Source organism: Falco biarmicus, chromosome Z (genome assembly GCF_023638135.1).
Source record: "Falco biarmicus isolate bFalBia1 chromosome Z, bFalBia1.pri, whole genome shotgun sequence".
In the NCBI taxonomy this organism is placed as follows: Eukaryota; Metazoa; Chordata; class Aves; order Falconiformes; family Falconidae; genus Falco; species Falco biarmicus.
In genome coordinates, this window is record NC_079311.1 from 65,837,290 (window position 1) to 65,862,986 (window position 25,697).

The 25,697-nt window shown below is 43.1% G+C and overlaps 3 protein-coding genes across 6 annotated transcripts in view; all 3 read right to left on the reverse strand.

Annotated features, from left to right (window-relative positions):
- Positions 1–25,697, reverse strand: part of GPBP1 (GC-rich promoter binding protein 1) — a 292,889-nt gene that overhangs the window by 73,063 nt on the left and 194,129 nt on the right. The window lies entirely within an intron of this gene.
- Positions 1,317–17,196, reverse strand: SETD9 (SET domain containing 9). 3 transcript variants are annotated; one of them, XM_056324629.1, is made up of 6 exons: positions 17,053–17,196; positions 15,978–16,342; positions 14,501–14,624; positions 13,256–13,371; positions 11,934–12,039; positions 1,319–3,244 (listed from the first exon to the last, which is right to left on the reverse strand). In XM_056324629.1, the coding sequence occupies exons 1-6, from the start codon at positions 17,136–17,138 to the stop codon at positions 3,106–3,108; spliced, it is 936 nt and encodes a 311-aa protein (XP_056180604.1). In that variant the 5' UTR covers positions 17,139–17,196; the 3' UTR covers positions 1,319–3,105. The 3 variants fall into 3 exon arrangements, with proteins under 3 accessions (XP_056180606.1, XP_056180604.1, XP_056180605.1); XM_056324630.1 differs by lacking the exon at positions 1,319–3,244 and adding an exon at positions 9,458–9,817; XM_056324631.1 differs by lacking the exon at positions 11,934–12,039 and having other exon boundaries at positions 1,317–3,244.
- The window catches only part of MAP3K1 (mitogen-activated protein kinase kinase kinase 1), a 60,262-nt gene continuing 55,166 nt past the window's right edge, over positions 20,602–25,697 (reverse strand). For both annotated transcript variants that reach the window (XM_056324620.1, XM_056324619.1), the window contains exons 18-20: positions 25,178–25,320; positions 24,591–24,722; positions 20,602–23,314 (exon numbers count right to left, since the gene is read on the reverse strand). In XM_056324620.1, the coding sequence (XP_056180595.1) occupies positions 23,165–23,314; positions 24,591–24,722; positions 25,178–25,320 (425 nt within the window). In that variant the 3' untranslated portion in view covers positions 20,602–23,164. The remainder of the gene's footprint in view (positions 23,315–24,590; positions 24,723–25,177; positions 25,321–25,697) is intronic.

Here is a 25,697-nt window from a genome sequence, read left to right on the forward strand (position 1 = left end):
GGATGGAGGAGCAGCAGCATTTACCATACTCACACCTTTCCCCTCTCCTCCTACTGGAGTGCCAAGGGAGCTGCCTGGGGAGCTGTAGTCCCTACACCAGTCCCACTTAGATCTATGTATGCCTGTATAGAAACATACCTGCGTATGAACGTATATATACATACATGCATATGAATATATATACACACAAGCATACCCTTCAGTAGTTGAACAGATCATATTTTTTTCAGTGCCTGACAAACTCATTCTCACTCTTTCCAAATCAGAAGTACCACAGCAGGGAGAGGTGGTCTGCCTTGATCACATTCTCCATGGCCACACGCAGTGGTGATGGGTAAAACAGCTCCAAAACCCTGAGGGAAGAGTGGCCTCTGAGCTGCCACCAGCTGCCCTGAGCCCAGCCCTTCAGGGTGGACTCCCCAGGTGGACAGGCAAGTGTGCTAACCAGGAAGGCTGACACGGGCTATTTCATGTCCATCTAGTCTAAGATACTTAAGAGTCTTGATTACTGAGTACTTCAGCAGCTTGATTACGAATTGCTTTTTTCAAGTGAGTTTCCAATTCTTGTGCTGACCCCTTGCGGCTTCTTCCCCCAGCAGACACATCCATCTCCTGCTGTGGGCCGTATCTCTATTCTTGCTGGGAGCCTGCAACATGCCTGTAAAGTTCGTTAGCTCAGCTCTTCATCTTTTAAGCACCTCTCTTCTCCTGCCATGCTGCATCAACAGGGATTCCAGCTGACAACTCAGTCTCCTGGAGAACTGCACTCAGCTGTTACCACCAGCTTCACCTTTTGAGCTAAGCAGTCAAAAGTCAGAGCCTTGCAGACCAGTTTTCTTCAGAAGAGCCTGGTGAGACCAGCTGGGTGTCTCTTGATGCAATCACATTTATTCCAAAATCTGATTTCACCATCTAAAGAGCAGCAGTTGACCCTCAGCATTTCCGCATCAATACTGTAGTGTCAAGGGCCCCATCCTCATGCCTCTGCTGAGGAGGCACACGGGTTCAGCCCAACCTGCTAAGCTTCTCAGCCCTTCAGGCTCCCAGGACTACCAGGACATTTACCACAGGGGTAAGGAGTTTGGGTGAATCCAAGAAAAATAAGCCTAAAACTTTCTGTGCAGTGGTGAACCATTCAATTTCCCCCGTGTAGTCTTGGTTTTGTTCGTATGTTGGTGTGGTGGGTTGACCCTGGCTGAATGCCATGTGCCCACCAAGCTGCTCCATCACTCCTCTCCTCAGCAGGATGGGGGGGGGAAGAAAATAACATTTAGAACTTGTGGGTCGAGATAAATGCAGTTTAATAAAACAAAAGCAAAGGCCATGCAGAAGGAAAAGGAAACAAAAATATTTATTCTCTACTTCCCATCAGCAGGATGTCCAGCCATTGCCTGGGAGGCCTCAGTAAAGTGTAGCAAGTGGACTAGAAGACAAATGCCTTAATAATGAATGTCCCCTTCCTTCCTCCCTTCTCTTAGCTTTTATTGCTGGGCATGACATCATATGGTATGGAGTATCTCTTCGGTCATCTTGGGACAGCTGTTCTGGCTGTGTCCCCTCCTACCCTCTTTCCTACTCCCAGCCTAGTGGCCTTTGTGGGTTAGGGGAATGGTGGAGAGACATCCAGGATGCTGTGAGGGCTGCTGGGGGGAAGTTAGCTCCACCCCAGCCAGGCTCAAGGCAGTTGGTGATCCTCACTGAAGATCACAGCCAGCGCATCACAGCTGGTAACATTTACACAAATTTTCTCTTAAATGGGTACAGCGACACAGATTCTTTCCTAAATGTGCACAGCATTTTAACACCTGCGGACTATGGGTCTCATCTGGGAGAAGGACTTTGCAGATCTGCCCAGTTTAACTACCTTAAATCTTAGTGTGATTTTCCCTTCCTTCTACCACTAATTGTACAGGCATGTAGAGGCAGAACTAGCCAAGTCAGTCCCTATTTTTAGCAAATTCTAATTAAAATAACCCAGGCAAATAATCTCTCAAGAGAGACATTGTACTTACTGTAATGAATAATTTATTAACAAACAATAAATAGATTGCATAGAGAATTTTACTGAGTTATTATTAAATCATACATTGTCTTAAATAATGTCAGAGTGTATCCTACTCTCTGCACTGCGCTGGTGGTGTTGGTTTGGTGGTAATGAATGGGCACACAGGGAATGAGGACATTCACCTTCATTGAATAGACAGGAATCTAAGGTGACAAGGAAAAGTCTGATACACCTGAAGCCCTTTCAGAAGCTGTAGCACTTCATGGACCGTTATTTCTACTTTTCCATTTTCCTTTCTCCTGCCTAGTCCCCATGTTGTGCTGCTTCTTGCCCGGTAGCACCACCTGACCGTACCTCCTGCTCCTCCTGCCACTTTTTGGCTTTCTCTAGCCACCAGCAGACAGAAATCAATTGTTGCTGCTAGTTACAGGCCAGGTCCTGCTTTCCCTCACATACGAGCAGCCCCTGAAGCAGGCTGCCAGGTTCCAGTATTTCAGCAAGGAGAAGCCAGTCCCACGTATGTCAACGGTGACAGGCAGCCTGCACTTCAGCACTGCGATCCTCCGCTACCGCGGCATCCGGGAGGCAACAAGTGCAGTAAAGCAAACCTTTCTCAAAGAATGAGTTGTAGACCTAAGGTCCACAGTCAGCAAACAGGTGTGTACTTTCAAATCCGGTCATTTAAAAAGTATTAACAAGTGTATAATGAAACAGCTGAAGTAATCTATGCCCTCGCACGACAGCATCTCAGCATGGAGAACATGAACAGCGCTTGCCTCCTCTGGCAGGCTGAGACTAGTATTCCCCGAACTGTCCATAAACCCTGCTGAGCTAAGCAATACTGCAGGCAGCCTGACAACCAGCCTCCCCTTCAGAGATCAACAGATGCCCAGTGACCTCCTCCCAGAGCGAGCTGCAGAGAAGGGATCCTCAGAGTGATGGAGGATGAGCATACCCTTCAGTAGACTGGAGATTGCTGCCTGCTCTGATCTGTTACCACACAGTGAAGACACAAGGACTGTCACTAGAAGTTGTCCACGGCATCTTTGGCAAACTTGCACAAGCCATGCTGAACCATGTGCCACTCTCTTGTAGCTCTGCTATTTAAATCTTCCTGAAAAAGCCAGCCCTCTCTGACTGAGAAGGACTTCCAGATGAATATGAAAGACAACGTTCAGGCTTGGAAGGAGGCCAAATGTTCCAGTCCAGGAAGGCCCAATTTGGTCCCATGGGATTGATCTGTAAAAAGAGAAAAGAGACTCTGCCTGGTTCTAAATGAACCGTGTCAAACCAGTGTTAGTAGGTTAGCTGGGAAAATCCATCAGATATTCATTCTGTGCTCCTTCCTGTGGGCATCTTTCACCTTCTAGGCGTACCTGTTCATGGGGGTTTCAAGTACCAGTGGTGCAGTCCCAATGGTGGGTAATTTCACCTACACCGGTTGGACTGGGAAGTGGGAGGGATTCTGGGGGTGGTCAGGGCCACTGAGATTCAGGATTAGGCTTGGGGCCTTTGGGCAAAAAGCTGTGATCTTAAGGCATCCATTTACCCCACTTCGGTTGTTCACATGAGTGACTGCGTCCCATATCACTCCAACCACCGCATTCATAGGGTTTCAGGAAGCACTTAAGAAGACCGTTTGTCCTTTCCACTATCCCATTTGCTTGCGGATAATAGGGAGTGTAGAAAACCCATACAACCCCTTCTCCAGCAGCCCAGTCCTGGACCACCTTGGCTGCGAAGTGGGAGCCGTTAGCCAGTTGAATGGGCTGTGGTTTGGGGAGGAAGCTAAACCATGTTCAAGGCTTTCACTGTGTTCTCCTCTGTAGCTCGAACTAGGCCCGATACCACCTCTACCCCTACCATGACATAGTGTTTTCCCTCAGATTTTTGAAAAGAACCAGTATAATCTACCTGCCGGGCCTCCAAGAGCCCTTTCCCCTGTCTCAAATGTAGAGGGGGCTCTTCCAAAGGGCGTTTGTCCAAGCAGCCATGGCACTGCTCACAGGCAAGAGATACAGGTATGATAATTTTCTTGAGAAGCCGCCAGCCTCTAGTCTGAGCTTCTTGATAAAAGATCTTTAGCTCCAGTCCCTTTTAAGGTGTAATCATTCTAACAGCCTTTCCCAGTCTTCCAATTCAGTGTCGCTTCATAGGGGAGCAAGCCTGGATAACTCGTCTGCCCCACTGTTCCCCTGACGGGCTGTAGTTTCATCCTTTTGGTGGGAAGCTACCCACACCATTGCAAAATTTCCCTGTTTCGCCATGGTTAATGTATCTTGCCATTTTTCCTTTTGCAACACAGGTACTTGATTGACTTTCCACCCATTCTGTTCCCAAAATGGAAGCCATTCAGTACATCCCTTAAAGACAGCGAAAAAGTCAGTATAGATATGGATGGGAGAAGGAGAGTGTGCCTCATGTTGGAAAACACTCCACACTGCTATCAGGTCTCCTGCTTGGGCACTACCATCCCCTTCAGGGATTATTTTTTGTTCAGTTTTTATGTCCAAGGCAACGGCTCAATATTTCCGTATCTTACCCTCTTGTTTAGCAGAGGCATCTGTAAACCAAACATTCTGTAAGTGTCCTGAAAACTGGGGGGCAACTTGCACCACAGGGGAAATTGTACCATTTTCAGTTTTCAAAGCAGCTTCTTCCTGAATAGCCAAGGTCTTGGCAGCACCCTCTGAAACATCAGAAATATTGCAGCAATGTTCTGTCTGAGCATACCATTTCCGCACCGAGGCTCATTGTGCCACCCTGTCAGTGGGTTGTGTCCCAGTCAACACGGGTTTTGTCACCTTAAAAGGACCTGTGAGCCCTATCGGTTGTTTACACCTGGTGCGTTCAGCCTCTCACAGGGCTAACTGACAACAAATAAACCCTTTTCCCAGGGGGACTACCATTTCTCAGCATCCTTAAAGCTGTGAGAGTAGAACCCAATAGGTCGAGTGGGTTTCAGGACTGTTTTGCCAGTAGTGTTGATAAGCCTGACTGGGCAAATCCCCGTTCAATATGGACTGGGTCAGAAGGGCGTGTTGGGCCAAAAGCCTGATGGTTGGCAGCCTCAGATACCTAATAGCTGCAGGACTTCATGGCACAGGGTCCAGTCCCACTACACTCCTTTTCCTAACAGGTCATATAAAGGCCTTGCAATGATAGAAAAATCATGAATATACTTTCTCTAGAATACAAGCAATCACTATGTATGCTGTAACTCTTCCTTTGTTTCATGCATTTTAATCTGGTCTAGGGTGGAAAGAGTATCTTGAGGAATGCATGTCCTCCTTTCCACCAAATTCCCAAAAACTTTACTTCATTTGCTGGTACCTGGATTTTCTTGAGTGGGATTTTTAACCCCAGGCTTTCCAGGTGTTTAGGAATTTTATCCTGCATTGTTTGAACCCTATCTACCTGGCTTCCTCCTATAAGCAAATCATCAATATATTAGTAAATTTTAGCCCCTTCCTCCAAAGGAATTAATCCTAATTCTCACACTCAGGTGTGGTGAGCTAGGGTAGGAGAATGCTTATATCTTTGAGGAAGCTGGGTGAAGGTAAACTGTTGTCCTCCCCAAGTAAATGGGAAGCATTCCTGGTCCTCAGATTGCAAGGGGACCACAAAAAACAAGTCTTTGACATCAAGAGTTGCCATAATGGGATGAGCTTGTTCCTGGATAGCTGCTGTAAGCTCGGCGATGTTTGGCACAGCTGTTAAGGGGCCTGAGTTAGCATTAAGCCTTCAATAGTCTACAGTTAGTCTCCATTTCCCATTTGGCTTACCAACTGGCCATACCAGGAGTTAAAAGGAGAGTGGGCTGGCACTACAATTCCCTGTTCCTTTAACTCCTCCAGTACTGCGGTTATCCCTTCCCGTGCCCCTAAGAGTAGCAGACAGGGTTTGACATTTGTCAGTGGTGAGGGAGAGAGCAAAGGTGCAGTGTGTATGAGCCGTCTACCTATAGATGGGCTGCCAAATGTCCAATTCCTCCCCTTATCATCCATCTACACCTTACTTTTCAGAATATCGAGTCCTAAAAGATTAAGTAGGAAAGGCCCCTCAACCATCATTACCGAAGTGGCTGTGTTCTCCCCTTCTCCCTGGCTAACAGCAAACCAACAGTAGCCAGTGTCTGTGCTTAAACAGTACCAAAAGCATCTGCAACGAATGTACACCACTTAGACAAGCTTATGCCACTTTGTACTGCATTTTCAGTTTTAATAGCTGAAATTTGGGCTTCACTATCTACCAGGAACGTTACTGGTACTAGCTTAGGCTCCACAAAGCAAAAAACCTTGGTGATTTTCAGTGAGCCACCTAAGGTATACCCACCCTTCGCTCCCCTGCTCGCTGCAAGGGGGCAAAGGAGTTAGTTTTCTGTCCTTTGCTCCAGTAAGGGGGCACTAGGAACAGGATTCTCATCCTTAATTGGTGGACTTTCTGGCCATCCTAACACCAACTTCTCCAGTTTATCAGTCGGCAACCCATTCGTAAGATCTCGGGGGATACCCTTCCGCCACCCCATAGTCCACAGACTTAGGTGTGTGTCCTGTATCTCTCTCACTCGGTGGTGCTACAAGAGACACCCTTTTACTGTTAGCTGGGTGTGGGGGAGGTTTTGGTTCTGTGTGCCTTAACCCTTTAGGGTCCATTTTAGTAGGTGGAGCGGTAACGGTTGTATTTTCACCCGTAAGTAATTAATTCCTGAGAAACTTTTCCCCAAGTCCACACTTTCTTTGGGTTTTACAATTAGGGGTTGTTATTACTTCTAATGCAGCAACAGCCCTTTCACCCTGGGACACTACCTGTATTTTCCCTTGTAACTGGATACCAATAGCTTTTAGGGAATCGGGGAGGCCCCTTATGAGAGAGGTCTTCCGTTTGGGGTCGACCAGCATCATCACTGGAGATTCCTGTTCGAGTCTAAGCTTCTGGTTTTACGTTGTTTGCAGGCATGCCGCCTTCTGTACATTTTCTACTAGCTGGTTGACTGTCCCCACAAGAGCAAAGGGATCCCTGCTTTCCAGAGGGTTAAGACCTCCTGACCAAAAAGCTGCTCTTTGGCTTACGGACCAGGGTGCACAGCTGTTAGAACCACTCCTGGCCCCCAGTAGCCCTTGGCTTCTTTTTCACTTAACAATATCTGATCCCCCTCCAACAATGACACTCTCCAAACATACTTTGCCTTTGACTCCTTAGGAGCACGGCCAAAATCCTTTTTGAGTTTAGCCAGATCAGTAGCAGAATATGGACTTTAGTAGTAATTTGAGGGAATTTGTCCTTGTCATCCTCTTATTTAAATTCAGTTTTGATCAAGGACCTCAGAGAACAAGTGGGGACATCCAGTTTGTCCAACCCTAATTTTGCTTCCTCTAGCTCATTATTAGGGTATTCAATCTTATTTACAGGTTTTGGAGAGCTGTCCTTGCCAGCAAGGAGTTGCTCTTTTAAAGTGGATTGTAAATAACTCACCTAGGTTTTCTCCTCTTCTAATTGCTCCTTTAAGCTCTCTACTTGCCCTTGCAAGGACTGGACCAGACCCTGTAAAGATTGTATGACTTGGGATTCTACTGTGCACTGCTGTTCCTTGGCTTCCACAGCTGCGACTAGGCTAGTGCCCAGTAGGGTACAAAGAATTGGTTTTCCTTTTCCAGGCCAAAGTTTCCCATCCTTTTATAAGGCGCTAATTCAGTCCGTTACTCTCTGCAAATTAGGCCATTTTTTTCTGTGCCCAGTTCATGCCTGGTACTGAGGCACAACCATCATATTTCTCTAAGAAGTTATACAAAACATCTCTGCCTTCAGGGATGGTTTTATTGTCACTCGTATCTGAAAGGCAGAGTGATTGTCTCGGGCAGACAACCCGTTTGTTTCTACAAATCCACCCGTTCCATCCCCGAGAGGTACTCATGTAATACTAAGCCAGTGAAATGTGGCTGTCTCACTTCAGCGTACCCTGTCCGTGACGCCAATTTAATGTTCCAGTCCAGGAAGACCCAAGCCAGGAAGATTCATTGTTACACCCAGAGTGAGATTTAGACACAAACGAGCTCAAATGCCACTAATCAAGAAAATGTATTGTGTGCTTATATAAACAAAACGTTCACATGTTATGGTAAGAAAATAGCAATAGGAAAGAGAGGGAAGGATAGGAAAGGAGGAAATCGAGCGAGCAGTCAGGATAGAATTGCAAGATATGCACCATGCACCACCATGGATCCAGCGGCATCCCGTTGGTCTGCAGCCTCCGTTCACGTTGTTGTTGTTGGGTCTCTGGATTGCCATTTACTGTTTGGTGGCACAGACTCTCACAGGGAGTTCAGGGGGGCCATTTCCCAGACAAGGGCACATACCTTGTCCTTACAAGACACGTACCACGTTCCTCCATGGGGCACATGCAATTACTGCACAGTAGGGGTGATCATCCATGCCTATAGGCACATCCCTCACAGCAGCGTGGCCCTTCCTTGCCCCTGGCTGAAAACTGACGTCAGGCAGCTGTTGGCTCCTTCTCTGTTCACAACTGTTAAGTCTTGCAGGAGCTCAGCTAACAAGCTTTGAGACAGTTTGAGATACAGTCTCTCACACCAAGTTAACACAAGCACCAAAAAGCTGTGAATTCTGGAAAGGAGAATAGATGCTTCTGCAGCTCGGCAGGGCACCCTGGCTGCCCCAGCCACTACCAGATTCACCACAGCACGCCACTTCCTGACTCCTTTCTCATAAGCTTATGCTAACTAAAAATTCACTGGGAGGCTTGCTTGGACTTTCGCAGTAAATACTACGTTGAATTTCCCAAGCTGTTAGGCCAGACTGAAAGGCTGAAAAGCTGTCTCTTGTTGCACTTTCTGAAGGCAGTTAGCAGACAGTAGAAGAATTCATGCAGGAATGGCTGGCTTTGCTTATGCCCGTAACTCACTCATGAAAAAAAGTACACAGCACACTTGGCATTACTTCCTCCAGCTACACTGCAACATGAAGTTGTCTCTGCAAGTAAAAGCCATGGAAGTTGCTACATGCCAGGGAACCTCCACTGAACCAGTGGAACTAGGATTGGACAGGGCTTCAAGACACATACTGTCTTTCCTCCCACCCCAAGACAGGCATAGCTAAAGCCAGTGGCTCAAGCTGACCTCCTGATGACAGCACACCATGCAGGCACATATGAAGTGGCTATTAGCACTGCTCCAAAACTGTCTTCATAAAAGATCTGGACAACTTGCTACACTGAAATACTTTCTAAAAGGAGGCAGATACTAAAGGGACCAACTCCAAGAAAACCAGAACAAGCACAGTTGTTTACCATGAACTATGACGATTATCCAAAGAATAGTTCCTGAGAGGGAAGTAATTTTTACAAATTGTGTCCATTATAAGCACTAGAAGTGAAATGGCAAAATCTACAGCTGATCCACAGTTACAGACAAATGTCCAAACCGGAAGACCAGATGACATGTACAGAACTTAGGTTTTTATTTTACAAGCTACTGTACGGACAGCTGAGCACCAATAAGCAGTAATATCAACTACAGCAGACAGCTGAGGACCTGATGATGTAAATGGTTAAACCTTCACCTCTGCATCAAATGTGGAGTTTTTTCAGGGAAATACAAGCCTGCAGCTGGCTTTCTAAATGATAAAGCCATGTCCCTCCATTATGTAAAAATGCTCGTGAAGCTTGAAGTACACACACACATTACTTCAGTCTTGAATCTATTAATTCAGCTGACAACAGTGTAGTAATTTGAAAAAAGTTCTTCTCCTTGCTTGATGTCTCTGAGAGTGACAAGCACTACACACCTCAGGTGACTGTAAAAAAAGGAAAAGCAAAACATGTGGATGTGAATAATTATAATTCCCTTTGAATTTTTTAAATTCTTCATGGCAAGGAGCTGAAACAATGGCTCTGTCTAGATTAATTTTGAGAGTAACATGCATAATGCAGGCCAGAGAACCTGGAAAAACAACACTGAAATACAGATAGCAAATGTAAGCAAAGCCAATATAATTACCAAAAAAAGCAAAGCCTACGTGGGTATGCAAATAATGTTTCCACTCATACAATTACTCAGAAATTAATTAGTTGGGATAGAGGAAAAGACACACAGACAGGAGGAGAAGCTACAGCAAAGTTCATAGAGCACAAATCATTCCTGTAGACTTGCCTACCCACAGGTGCTAGGCTGGCTAAACCCACTCCCAGCCAAACAACATCCAGAAGGACAGCTCTGAACTGCATCAGAGACCTGCTGCAATCTACAACGATGGGTGAATTCTCCATAAACCCCAAGCAGAAATCACTGGCTGGTAAAGAGTTTTCTTACAGAGATATTTAGGAACCTACCCCCCTAAACTTCCTTTAAGTAAATGACCATGCCCTAAAGCGGAAGTATTTATTCTAGGAAGGACAGCACATTCTTCTGATGCTGAGGAACATGAGAGTCAAGAACAGCATCAATGCAAACAGTGACCACTACTAAGAAATTTACTGTGAGGCCATACTGAAACAAATCAAGCAACAACAACAAAAAGGTAAACAAGCACTAACAACTTTTACAAGACAGAAAAAGATTTAGAAACCGGATTACCTATGTTGTCAGCACAGTAAATATCAATACCAAAGCAGGCAGCTAGAAGCAGATGGAATCTTTTCTCTAGTGGCTGTAACTCTGTAACACTGGGAGAACTAACGACTGAAAGACGGTATTACCTTGGACAGATTCCAAGCAAGAGAGCAAAATTGCCCCTTCCTGAAATGGTGCCCTAACTTGGCTCTGCTCCCTACACTTTCACACTTCAAGTAGAGCATCCAGGCTTCCTGAAAGTTCAGTCTTACTGCTTCTTTTATTAGCATTTATTTATCTATCTATCCGCAGATTACAAGTGCATCTTAAACCTTGCCTCAACAAAGTCTAAGTTGAATCAGAAAAGCCATTTTACCAATATCCACTGTAACTTTCACCAACCAAATTTCAGTTTTAAACTAGCTCCAAAATTACATTAAAAGTCTAGATGATCTGCCCTAAAATCTTTATACATCGTCTAGATTAACAGGATTATTTAGTTCCTGAAGGTAGCAACTGGACCAGAAGAACAATTTCTTGGGTGTGTTAAATTCAGGACCAACATTACATCTTTCTTACAGCTTCAAAGTTATTCTTGACTACATCCCAGTACAGGACACTCACTTCCAGACATACTGTCTGTCCTTGTTGTCCATATTGCTCCTTGTGTATGTTCATCTAATTGTCAAAAATTGTCACTTTTCACCATTTCCAAACAAAAATCTGAGAAAGATTTCTAAGTGTTTTATTTTCTCAGAGAGCTGGATTTTCAAGTCATAATGAGAATGTTGTAATTGTGTCTACCTAAAAGTCACATGCCTTTATACTCCGCAGTATTTCACTTGTCTCAATACAAATTAATTTTAGGTTTTTTCTTGCAAATTCATCTGCTTATTCCTCACATAAGCAGAAGGCATGGAGAACAGGAGAGTAAGACGACTAAATCTAAGCTACCTTAGAAGGTCTTTGACTGGTTAAGGGTTGCTAAATACATATTTGAAATACACGCTGAAAAACCTCAGTACTGTAATACAAGCAAATACAAGCAAAATATAACTAGTGCTTTATGGAATTCAGAAGAATCACACTATCATGCAACCACTGCCTCTAAAACCATTGTCTTCAGAGCTATGCTGATCTCATTTGCAAAGACGTGGAAAAAGGAATAAAATGAACAGAAATAATTCCATAAATCACTTAAAATTAGTCTACTCAAAGTGCTAACTCTTCCATACAGGTGCACGCTTTTGTGTCATTCATCTTCATATGGAATATATTGTTCTTCAACCATGTTTCTTTTTTTACACACACAGTATACATTATATCATACAAATATATGAGCTCTTAGATGTGCTGCTAACCTCTCTATGTCATGGCTGTAGACGATGTTTGGAAGATACTGTTTCAGTTCTATTGGAAAATACCGCGGCACATCAAACTCCTGATAACACACGTTGGCTGCTTTTTCTAGAAATAAAAAAAGGGGGGGGGGGGGGGGAAGGTCTCTATGAGATTGAGAAAATCTTAAGTAGGGTTTAGAGATGTGTAAAAATATCAAATGTACTGCTGCAAAAGTACCAGACGCTTCATCAAGCCTGAAAACCATGCCTCTGTTGGTAGCTACTACACTCTTCTGAAGTCCTATTTTGAATTTATGCAAGAGATACATAACGAACTATAGAAGCTTAAATCCATCCTTACTGCATTAAACAGGATGACCTGCTTATGAACATTTATATGAAGGGGCACAACTTGCATAGTACCAGGGGCAGGTTACAGCATTGCTCAAATGTTGTTAATATATAACATTTGCTTTTACAGTTAAAAAATACGTCTTGAAAAAATTTTCCTGGTGGCAAAGTAAGTCCTAAATATCCCACAGAGAAAAGAAGGGAATCTTCTTTAGAAGGACACTGGACCTGGAAGAAGCAGTTTCACAGGACAGCCCTTTGTCTCCATGTCAATCAATACCTGGTTCACTTCTCTAGCAACCTTTCTGGATGCTACTTGGAGGCTGAGTATCTTTAGTGCAATGCATGCTCTGAAAGCTACTTAGAAGCCAGGTAAGGTAGCAAATCAACCTTCTGTATCTCACAACCATTTCCCAGAGTTATTTATTCTCCCAGACCTTAAGAGCAACATATACTGTGTGAGACAAAATAAATAGTTCCTTTCCTCATGTCCAACAGCTAGATCATACCAAGTTTTCTAGATTTTGCACAGAAACATAAGGAAGTCTAAAAAAAGTATTATAGTTCAAACCAAGCAGTGATGGATTCTTACTGCATGTCACTGTGCGTATGGTTTTCTCATGAAGCCTTCTGGAATCATACTGGGGAACTTGATCTGCAATTTTGTGTACTGCCTGAGCACAGTGGTCCTTTGCCAGATACCCTTTCCCACCATCACACTTTGGGATGTATGCCTTTCATTCTACGAAATGAAGGAGGGAGAGTGGGGAAATCAATGAAAGAAGCACGAGGATATATGAAGCATTGCTGTGCTAGCGGATTCTAACACCCAGCTGTCACAAAAGGCCTCGGAAGCAATCCTGTAAGTCCTTACCTTGTTTTAAGCAGCACTATTACCCCCAAGATCAGTATCTGATTCTCTGTGTCACCTCCAAAATGATTTATATCCAAAAAGACAAACTCAAGCCTGGAAAATTTACCTGGCAACTTACCATGTGTACAGTTGTTGACGTACTGTCCCACAGCCAGTGGGTTTTGCAAGGCAGCTGTAAGCCAGCTCTCATCGCTCATTTGGAATGGGCCAAGTTGATCTCTCCTGCTGCAAGACCTGAAACAACCAACAGTGGTAACATGAATCACTGCTCCTTGACAGGTTATCTGTAATTCCTCCTGTAGAAATGGACACAGTTGCTGGGCAAAGTTACAACTGTCCAGGCCGCCTGGGAGATGGGACAACACTGGGGTGGGGCTGGATGTGCACAGACCAACACCTGGAAGACACTTTAAAAAAAATACACTTAAAACTCCCACTAGTGTGTGTTGTGTTTCAGACTCTGGTGGAAGAACCTGCACAAAACCACCGCTTATCATTCCAGAGATCAACATCAAGTGTTACAATTACAGAAATGTCAACCCATCTCATTCACCTCTAAAGATGTGAAGGCTCATTACAGTATCAACTTCAAACTCATTCCCAGAATTGAAATCTGGTATTAGTATTCAAAGTAGGTATTATTTTGCTTGTTATTAGTTTTATTCTCATGTCATATTTAAACACAAATTGTGACAAATTATATTTTAAGGTAAGCTAAAACAGTCCAGGCTAGCTGCAGCAAGGGAAGTTCAGACTGGACATTAAATGGTAAAGCATCTTCACCAAGAAGGCGGTCAGAGTTCAAGGAGCATCTCAACTATGCTCTTTGTCATATGGTTTAGTTGTAGGTAGTCCTGGGAGCAGCAGGGAGTTGGACTTGACCATCCTTACGGATCCCTTCCAATGTGAGTTGACAATAGTAATAATGGTTACTGCTCCCTTCCTAAGTGCTGCTCATCTATAGACCAGAGCCAGAGCCACCAGATTGACCCTTCTGGTATCAGCCAAGCCCACACAGAGGCTTTTTTTCTTTTTTTTTCCAATCCATTAGGCAGACCTGAGAACAATTCAGAAGCATTTTAAAAATTTTATGCTACATCCTGCTTCTATTAAAACTATTTTTTTTTTACAGGGAACAGTCTCTACATCAAAAGACGTCTCACTGGCATTACAGATGAAGACACAAGTACATAACAGATCACATCCAGCAGCTTTACCCTTGTGTTGTGTTAGGAGATACACATAGGTGAATGGTACTGAAATATAATTCAACTTAGGGTAAGACAACAGGGAACTGAGACTATTACCACCACTGTTTTAGATCTGTTGAGTGATGATCCCCTACTTCTTTTTGACTGCTTACCTGTACACTGATCTTGATAGTCCTTTATCATTCCCATCAATAAGGACGCCATCTATGCACCTAAAAATAAAGGGATTGCCAAGGGACTGGAAAAAGATGGGCTCATGCTTTCTGTATACTGTACCTGTTGCAAGACAGATATGATTACTTCAGAAGAAAAGTAATGTCAGAATGGGCTTATGATATCATCCAGTCCTCTCCACACAGAAACTCAAAGGGAGATGGGGTAGTACAGAACACCCCTCTCAATTAATGACCATCAACACTTGTAAACCTACAAGTTTTTAGACGCATCTTTGTGGGATGCAAAAAGAATCTATGTGAGCTGAGACATTCCAGAGAGAGAAGCCATGGAAGGAAATCATTAAAGAGGCAGCCTGTGACCAATATCCGTGTAAGACTTCGATAAAGCATCGTAAAATGCTAGGCAAAGGCCACTCCGACGGACTGCACTCACTGCCAAACAACAGGCAGGACAGCACTGACCTGTGCACTCCCCACAGAGACCCCTCCCCAGCCAGCAGCCCTGCAGTTTCCTTCACACCCCTGAAAAAGGAAGGCATTTCAACAGCTTATCCTCTTGTGTCACTAGATGAGCTGCTAAAGGAGACCCTCCATAAGCCTACATTTACAATATGTGCCAGAAATTTCAAGCAAGTAGCAAGGTCACAGGCTCATTCCCTGTGATTCTGATTTGAGAATTAGCGAGTTTACCAGGCAATGGTAACAGCCAGACACTCCTGCTTTGGCATGGCAAAACATGCTCCACTGCTCAGTGCTTGGCCTGGTCCCAATCCTGCAATGGTGGCAGAAGCTGCAGACCGCATGCAGGGGACGATTGTCAGGTTAAACAGAAAAATCTAAAGCATTTCAGCAGAGCTGTCCTAGCTTGGCCATACTCACAGAACTACTAATCTTTTTAAGAAATGCAAGCAAATACAGTTCCAAGAAACAAGGAAGAATAACAGAAAAATGCTGATTTTCCAAACACACTTTACAGAAGAGAGTTCCACTAAATAAAGATTTTATTTCCATTCTCTAGTTTGTATTTTGGTGCTTTGAAAAAGTTCATAGTCTTGTCTGCTGACCTGTGTGCAGATCTCTAAAACTAATTTTTCAGATCCTTATCCAAAACACAACCCCTCAAAAATTAAACTGTGTTGTTCATCTACTTGAAATTGCTCTCATACATCTGTGTTTAAAGAATTTGGAAGAACTTTCCTAGCAGCCGAAAAATCATACTTCAATTATTATTTTTTTTTATAAACAAACCCCCCACAACATTGGTTTGCTTATTTCCAAAAGAACTCTAGCCAGCTTATACAGAAATAGTCCCATTCACCATAATTTGTGTTTTTGTTAAGGAATGACAGAAATAAAACCCATAAATTAAAAATTAGTGCAGTACTTTGTCATTCTATATTTAGATGGTTAGAAATCACACCTAACTTAACCAGAAATAGGAACATTCCATTACCGGGATACATAGATACAACCGTCCCTTTTGGTACAAAACCTTTGCTAACAAAGACTCCAGTTCCAGCAGACATCAGGGAACTTTGGTCTCGACTAACAGTGAATCCTAATGTATTAAACAGAACTTCCTCTGGACTAAAAACACGTTGGCTCTGATGGTCACGTGAATTCACTTTTGATGGCTTCTGCTGAGAATTCAGTAATTCCAGATATTTGCATTTGATTTCTGGAAGTAAGGCCAAAATATGTGCTTGTCTACTGAAGTCATTTACAAACAGAGCTCTAAATATTTTCAGCAGTGTTTCAAAGACATCTTCATCTGAGATAATTTTGTCTTGGGAGCTTTTAGGAACATATCGGAGGGTCCTGTAAAGTAAAAAAATAATAATAGTAGTATTTTAAAATTTTTTTCCTAAATGAAACAGAGAAGAGCCATTTTACAGCAGTGACTTACGTGCACTGATGTTTCAAACCAACCCAAACTCTACAGAATATCCTTTCACACCTGTCCTACTATAAAACCATCGTCTGTGTATTTACAGCAGGTTAAACCCCGCTGAGTTCTTGGTGACAAACGTACCAAAATCAAACACACGTTATTATCAAAGTACATAAAAACCATCTACATAGCTCGTTACACTTTAAACGAGGCGAGGACAAGTATTTCACCGACTGGGGAGATTTTTAGTTTGTGCTACTTGTAACAACGTCGTACTCCTTTAAACGAGTTCAACTACCACCTGTACGTTTCAGGGGAGGGCACGCACTGCCCCCCGCACCAACACAACAAGGAACCCCCACCGGCTTTCGCGTTAAACCCCTATTTACAGCACCCCAGGAGCGCCGCTCTCGTGCAGCGAGGCGGCACCCGCCCCCGCCGGCGCTACGGCCCCTCCCGCGCGGGGAGGGGGGGGGGGGCGGGGTCTCGCCCGCGCGCGCCCTGCTCCGCCACGTGCTCGAGGCCCACACGCCCCGCGGGCGGCGCCTCACGCCGCCGGAGGGCTGACGGGGCGGCGGGGCGGGCCTCCCTCCGACGGGCGGCCTCGGCGGCGCCCCGGGGCTGCCCCGCTGCTCACCTGCGCTTGCGGCGGAGGTTGAGGGCCACCCAGGGCACGAAGCGGTACTTGTAGGCGTCCCAGCGCCGCCGCAGGGCCCGCAGCATGGCGCCTGGCTGCCCGCGCCCGCTCCTCACGGCGGCCCCACCCGCCACCCTCGCTGGAGCCGCGCCCGCGCAGCCGGGCCAGCCAATCCCCGCTCCGGACGCGCGGCCGTCATTGCGTACGGGGCTGCTATTGGCCGCCGTGAGGCGCGCCGCGGGGCGCCGTGACGAGTGGCGCCCCGCCCCTGAGAGCCGCCCCGGCCGGGGGGCGGGGCCGGGGAGCCACAAGTTCGGGCGCGGCGGAGGCGCGCGCCGAGCGCACGGCGGGGCGTGGATGCCGTCCGCATTTTTCAGCATTAGTTTTTCTTCCTTCAAACTTATGTTTAAGAAGTTGATTTGTAAACCGGCAGTTGACACAGGTAATTGTTTGAACACATGTTTAAATAATTATTTAACTAAAAATTATTTAAGTGAAAATAAAAAAATAAACCCAGTGTTTCAATAATAAATACATGATAATAAAAAAAATAATTGAATCACGGTACGAGTCCGCCCTTACAGCTGACTGACCTGAGGCGCCCTCCAGCGGCGCCCTCTGGTGCCTCCCGGGGGAGGGTGTCCTGTCCCGGGCCGGGAGCGGCTCTCACGGCGCCCGCAGCCCGCAGCCGGCGGGAGGCACTTCGAAACGCAAACGCACGGAGCTGGTCACCGGTGAACGGGGACTCCGTCGGCGCTGGGCCCAGCTGCCGCGGTGGCGGACCGCGCGTGCGGATCCGGTTCGCCGTAGGTACGGGAGGTACACACGTAGGTGTGGGAGAGCTGAGGGCACTGGAAAATACCCTCCTGCCCCGCGGGTGCGTGCTTACGTTGTAAGTACACACAGATCTCTCTCTGTGTAAATAATGTTGCACGCCCCTTCGGTATTTTATTAAACAATCCCATAAGGCCAGACCCGATTCCCAAAGGAGATTTATAAATGACCTAGAAGCAGGAGCTGAACCGCACCACCCGGACAGCTCTGCGTGCAGGAGCAATCCCAGCACTGTCACTTTCCCAAATTCATCCTGTGCCTGCCTCCAGCGATGCTGTTGGTGCCTTGGTCGGTTCGCATTGTCAAACACACGCATCAACGGCCCGGAGCTGGAACACATTACGCTTCCGTCTGTGCTTTTGGCTGGTCTTTGGCCCTGGCGACCAGGGGCGCGGGTGGTGTGCGGTAGCATCGCAGGTGACTGCGGCCCACTCACCGGCGTGAAGCAGCTGCAGCACCTACTGCAAACCTAACACGCCAGGCAGAAGGGATGTTACAAACCACGGGCACTAACAACTCCAGTGCACATCGGGTCAGGGCACAAGCTCTTTTGGTGCCACACACTACCATCAATTTTCTGAAAAATAAACAAACATAAAAAATCTAGTGATGTAAACAATCACCCAGCAATTGATCTTCAAAAAAATTAACAAAGCCCTCTTAATCATTCGTTACAAATCGTTAAGAGGTATCAAGATAAGGATAACATTATCATCTCCTTGACCATTGTTATTCCTTCTCTGGGTACCTACTTTCATAAAGCTTGTATCTTTGGATGCTGCTCCTTATCTGCGGTTCTAGTTCAAACCTTCCAGTGCAGTCTAAGGCTGTTTGGAAAATGTGACAGAACAGGACAGCACACATCTCACTTTCTTAGGAAACTAGTTTTTTTTTAAAAAAATATGAGACTGAGCAAGTGTTTGAGAATTGGTTGTGGGGCGAACAGAGAAATCAAGCCTCAGACCGCTGCCAAGGCTTATACTCCTATGTCTGGACCCGAACTCTTGCCAAGAATTTGGCATTTTGTGAGGCAGGCCTACCAAAGCAATGAAACAAGCAAAATTAACTCCCCCTCCCAAAGCCTTGCAAATATTTATAAATTGCCTCTTGCTCTGCTCCATATTAACTTTATTTCTGTTGTTGGCCTTGCACATCTTCTCCAAGAAGAGGCACCCAGCCATGTACATTGCAAACTGAATTAACTGAGGGAAATAAAAGGAAATGCCACAGTGGCCGCCTCAGCATGCTTTCTTGCCATCTTCTGGCATTTCTTGGTAACGACAGGGAAGGAAGGTCCCGGTCCCCAACCTGAATTCAACATTTCAGCAGCTGTGTGCCGTAACAAGAAAACAACATGCACGTCAGCCACAGTAGATGCATATTGTGGCTCTTAAAAGCAAGACTGCCACATTAATGATTCAGCTCAGCAAGGAAGAAAAAGCAGCGAGAGAAAAGCCAGTAAGGGAAATAACGGTGTCTGGAGAGGTGGGCAGAGTCTGAACAGCCACGCGTACAAGTTGCCCACTCATATGATGAAGAGATACATGATCCTTGCAACACTCCAACACGTTCTGGAAGCAGTTGTTTACCTTTCAATGAGAACTTGCAATGACAGAACACTGTCAGCCTTCAACCGTCACGTAGAAAACAAACTGTAACTTGCCTACCAGAGAAATCAAAACGGGCAGAGTTTACTATCTGCCTGTGGAAGAACCGAACGTGCCCTTTGCGAACGAAGACATTTGGTTCTGTAAGTAGGTGTCTGACATTTACTGTCCGCTGCCAGGGACAGGTGGTCTCTGCCCTGCCTTGTTCCTAGAAAGGAGTTGGCAACAGCGCTGCAAGATTCAGTTCTATAGTAAATCAAATAAAGGAAGATACACTACACTGTTTATCTTTTATTTAATCCTTGTCATAAAGGAAAATTGACAGCATTTCTGTTAGTACATTTTTCTGATTTTAAAAATCAGATATTGGAATTAATCTGAAAATTTCTGCTGCCAATTGGCACGTCCATCTATCTGAAGAAAGTCACATAAGCAACGGAAACTATGAAGTGGTGATCCTTAAAAACACAGAATTTAGTAGACAAAGGCTACAGAACACCTGAACTTAATTTTCAGCTATGAAAAAATGGCTTAATTTTAAAAATATAAAAAAAACCCATGAACAAGACAAGCAACTGCTTGAAAGTCCTAGCTTTGCAGTATGTATTCAGATTGTCTGAAAAAGCAAAGGCTTACGTTTGCTACTTGAATCACAAGCAACAATAATTTCAGTGAAAACATCAAGTAGCAGATTAACTTCCAAGATACACCTCCAATGGCACCAGAACTGGTGTAACCAAACTGGCTCACCTAACCTGGTAATTAAGTTACATTTGTAGCAATGCAAATATGAGACATTTAGTGTTTGATCCAAGGGCATAAATGAGGTTCACAGATACAGTATTATTGTAAGGGAAGTTCCTACCTTTATTAGTAATTAAAAAAAAAAAATAGTGTTTGTTGCTGCCCTTTAGCTAAGCACTCTTTATGGATACACCCAAGATATAAGTCTATCATCCAATACCCATTCATGTGTGTCATTTAATATTAGAAACTGCTTCATATATTGAATGTTGCATCGGAAATTGTGAATAAAGTATTTCTGGTACACTTCACTGTTTATACACAGTAAATGAATGTGTTTACATAACAAAAGCAAAGGACACTATTTGTTCAAAAACTTTTATTTACTATAAAGACAAACCACCAAAATACGTACAAATTATACTATATAAAATTGGTTCAATGGGGTAAAAACTTTTAATTAAAATATCTTGATATATTTAAAATAACAAAGGATACAATGAAGCCAAATTTCTTAACCCAGAGATTTCTGTAAAATTTGCTTGCACAGTAAGGTGCTAATAGAAGTTAGCCCTTAAGCCCTGGAAGTCTTAGGAATCAGTCACATAGCAAATATAATTTCATTGTGAAAGTGAACTTTGGTAGAAGAAACTCTATAGGACACCTGAGGTAGTAGAAACTGGAATAAACAGCAGTAGACATTATTTACAACTTAAGTACCAAATAACATTAAGAACACAAAAAAAATAATTACACAATACAATTTTCAGTCCAGCTTTGATCCAAAGAAAATAAGAATATTACATCACATCTGCATTTTAAAAACACCACAATTACCAGCAAGCCAAGGGAAACACAAACAAACTCAAACAAATGCATTTGGACACCTAGAGGCAGTTTGAGTTTGAAATGTGGTAGGCATGGTGATCTACAAAGTAATACTGATTAGCTGAGGTTCATCAGTTTATACAGTTTACATTTCTGCCAGAAACAGTATTAATCTGACAACTGATCTTCCAGTACATGAATTGGCAAGAGTGCATCCTTTAAAGCTTGCACATAAGAAAGACTTGGAAACAATCTTATTAGCATGAGAAATTCTAAAGTGGTCAAAAAAAAAAAAAGAGTCAAGTACAAAATACAAAACAGAGCTACCAAACTTCACATTTCGGTATTATCTTTTTAACTCTTCAAAGTCTGCCAATCTTCCAAAACAAAGGAATGTAAAATTTCCAAAAGAAACATTCACAACTAATGACACTGCTTTTTTTATTAGTATGAGCACTATCATTCCTGTAAACTTATCTTTAAGATGTTTTAATTCCAATTTGTATTGTATATTTTTAAGGTACTATAGCTTATTTAGTTTGTCCTGAGTCTTTGAAAATAACCAATTCTATTTCAGTCCAACAATCCAACTGGCTTCTGAAGAGTTAAAACACAAACAGTATTTATTTTCCAAAAAGATTAAACACAATCAATATTCGATTTAAAAAGATCCCCCTTTTAAAAAAGCAAAAGAAAAGCTGCCATTTTCCTTCAGGATTACATGCATCAGAATCTAAAAACCTGCCTTTAAAATAATTTTAAAAACATGTTTTTTTAAAAAAACACACACACCTGCTAAAAAACCACAAGTTTTGCACTACAGGTGAAGCTTTACTTCACATTTTACTTTATCTTGCTTTTCAAGTCCAAGTTTGTTTCTTGTTAAAATAAATACCTTTCTTATGGTAATATTTTTAACATTTTCAAATAATATTATCACTAAATGGCTACAGTAAATCGATGATGTATGGCAGAAGGAAAACAGCAGGTAAAACTTAGTTATCAGTAGAGAACATGACCTCAGTTTTGTTACACAAAGGATGAGATTTTCTCATAGTTGGCACGTGCTCCCACTAAGTACAGGTCAGTCTCCCCAAAAATTTAATGGGAGCTTGGTTTCGAGCCTTTGACATGAAACCTCTCTACATGATTTGCCAGAAGAAAATGCTATATGAAAAGAAGGCTCAACAATTTAGGATGATTCAGACTAGGTTGTTTTATGCAGAACAATCTTGTTTTTCCTGGTTTATCTTTTAAATAACCTATACTATCAGAGCCTTCAACACTGCCTTGTTGAAGGCAGCATTTTATTTTTTCCAGATTTCCAGCAAATCTGTTTTAAAAAAAATCTTGTGTCAGCAAGATATTTCATGACACAGCTTGCATCTTTTTCTAAAGACTATTTTAAAAGATCCCCTTTCCCTCAAAGTTAAAAAAAAAACAACAAACAAACACTAACAAAACAATGAAAGCAAACTTTTAATTTCAAAAGAAATTACATGGCCAGCAGTAAACGCACAGTGAACCATAACTGCCTGCTCTTACTTTAAGGAAGGCAAAAAGTCTTTTTTATGAAGTATTCATTAATGTTTGGATTTGTTACTCAGAGAACTTTGTGTGCTTAAAAGGAACAGATACAGAACTTCCTTTTACTAGTCCTGAAAACTGATCTATTGCAGAACTCTGCTTACATCTACATGACGTGAACTGGAACTGATTGCTATATCAAAAAAGATCTTGAGCCCCTCAGCTCCTAATATTGCTGAAAAAGTGCTCCAAATAAAATAAAAATCATTTATCTGCTAAATAATCATGCAGATTTAAGGACAAATGCTTTTGTGTTCACATAGAGCCAGATGTTTGAAAAGGCACAGTTTACAAATCTCTGCACAAGTTCTGAAACATTGCATACTAAGCTTAGGTAAAGATCTCGATTTGTCAATCACATACTTAGGTAGGGTCCTCCACTTGCCTTAAGTCCTTGATGTATCTGTCATTAAGGCCAGCAGAATATAATTGCTGTGCTTAACTGCACTGCAGGACAGTTATTGTATATTCAGTAGCATCTTCTTCAGTATATTAGCCTTACACATAAGTAGCTACCATGTAGTACGGAAGACTGGGTGTTTCAGCAGTTCCCTTGATGGGGGTCTGTCCTGAGGTTGAAGTTCCAAACACCGAAGAGTCACGTCTTTCAAGCCAGGAGACAGATGCGTTGGGATTGATGGAGCAGTAGTTGCACTAGCAATCTGAACAAAGGGAAAAAAATTTTAGAGGCCAGTAAATTCTTAAGCCCCCTTTCCTACTCCAAAAGCCTTCCACAAGCTGATCATTTTTGGCTAACAAGTTATATTTATGAGTTTTTGCTCCACTTAGCATATTTCCTACCGCAGTTTCAAGATTACATTACTGCTTCCATTTTATAAAATGGATCTTAACTTGCCCTTATGCCTACTGCCTTTCACAGTCTGCCTCTCTCACTTTTTCTCTAAATTTTCTTCTCACAGCAAGATTCTGCAGCGACCATCTGCTGAGCAGGCCATAAGAAAAGCTCTCATGCTATACGTATGGATATTCTTTACTCTACTAGTTGCTACCACTGTCAACTGGCCTAAGCCAACATGGAGATTTATTAAGCTGAGCAATGTTACATTATGATACATTAAGCTGGGTATGTTCTCTTGCACTGCCTTTACCACATTTCTGCTACCACCCCAGGATGCAGATCACTCGCAACCAAATTAATTTTGGTTAATTAAGTTAAGCAAGGTGATTGAGAGGCACCACCAGATTCACACAGACACAAGACAATTACAAACTCCTATCACAGTGATATGTACTTAATTAGAATACATCTCAATACTGCTGTGCTAGTTCTGTTTTGTGGGAACTCTTTCTTCACCCATGCTAGTGAAAATGCTAATAATCCCCTTCTCCACTTGCAGCAGTATTTTCTACAGTCATACCTTATTCAAATCAGTCAGGAGATGAACTGTAGAAACATGAATGCCAACATGGATGACTAGAAAAGGGAGCAGCAACATTCATACAGAGCGTGGCATAATAGTAAAAATCTTTCAGCAAAGTCTGAACGTGGAACATCAGGTTTTTACCAAAGGACATTCCCCACTATGAAGTATGAATACATACATACATGTTTTATGGTGGAAAAACTTCTTTTGCTCCTGTATTTTACAGGATTGTAAGAAAGAGTTCAAATCCTCGTGTGCTGTCTAGAGTCAAGGTCAACTCATCCCCAGATATTTTTTTAGCCTGTTACACTACGGTTTTATATCTTACAACAGGGCTTTTCCTGCATATTATTGTGTTGGAAGCCTTTTTTTTTTTTTTGAACAAGCAAGTATAATTATGTTGGTATCAGTATTGATTTTGTACTAACAGCTCCAGTATTAAGAAGAGCTACTGGAACAACCCCTACTAGTATACTTTTCTAAAATTCACATTACTGTATATGAAATTAGGCAGCACCTCTTGCGGCATAATGGCAGCAACAAAATACCTCACCTTAAATATCAGAGCAAGATGATTGGAGTGTTTCTCTGCATTCCAGGGAGGTTTAGCACAAGCCATTTCTATAACAACACAGCCAACGCTCCACACATCACAGCTCCTACCATACTGCTGACCTCTCAGAACCTGGACAGACAAACAGACCAAAGCTTAGATTATCTGCTTCAGCGTCTCTTAACTGTAAATACTTTAGATGCAAAAAAATATTATTAACCAAGTGCATTCTGATTAATGTTTCAGGTTGAGAATGTGATCAGTGATGTAAATGGCACAAGATTTACACAGCTGTAGAGAGCTAGTAAATAAAATGCCTGATAAGGGACAAAGCCAAGTTAGCTTCTGACCAAATGGTCATTTGGGTTCTCATAACAATATTCATGATAGGTACATCTTGTAACAAACTACTTAAAACAACTTCGACAGAGAGAAATAAGTGTCATCATGTCGGAATCATTCCTATTCTTTATAAAAAGCACATTTAAACCATGTTTGAAGCATTTACAGCAATTTTCTGTTATTTAGAATTAGCTTAAAGAGTGCAAACAAACTTTTGGAAGTAACTTCCCAAACTGGTTTCTTACCTCTGGTGCCATAAATGCAATAGTTCCCAACAACTGTCCCTGAAACTCCCCAGCACCAGTTCCTTTTGATGCCAACCTGGCTGCAGCTCCAAAATCAGCAATTCTTAATCTATGACCTGTGCTGTCAATTAGCAAATTGGCACCTGTCAACAGCACAATAAAAATACTGCTAGTTGGCTTTCTATTAAAGGCAAAAGGGTGAACATTTCAGAACTATAAATAGGCTGACATTCCCCACCCCCAATATCATGGAAATAAAATCAAGGACACTGTCTACTAATGTCACTTTTCTGTTATGCCTGAATGATACTGCACACAGCTTGGGGCTGTCAGAGATTTAGAGAAGCAATCAAACTTTCAAAGTAGGGCAAACACAGGATTCTGGAACAACGCCTGGATATGGAATAATGAAAGGAAACAGTGACCTAAAACCCTGGAGGTTTTCATTGCCTGCAGCTCCCTATGAAATTTAAACTTACTTCAGCCTTAAGCAACTTTGAATTGTCTTGGAGAGAATTAC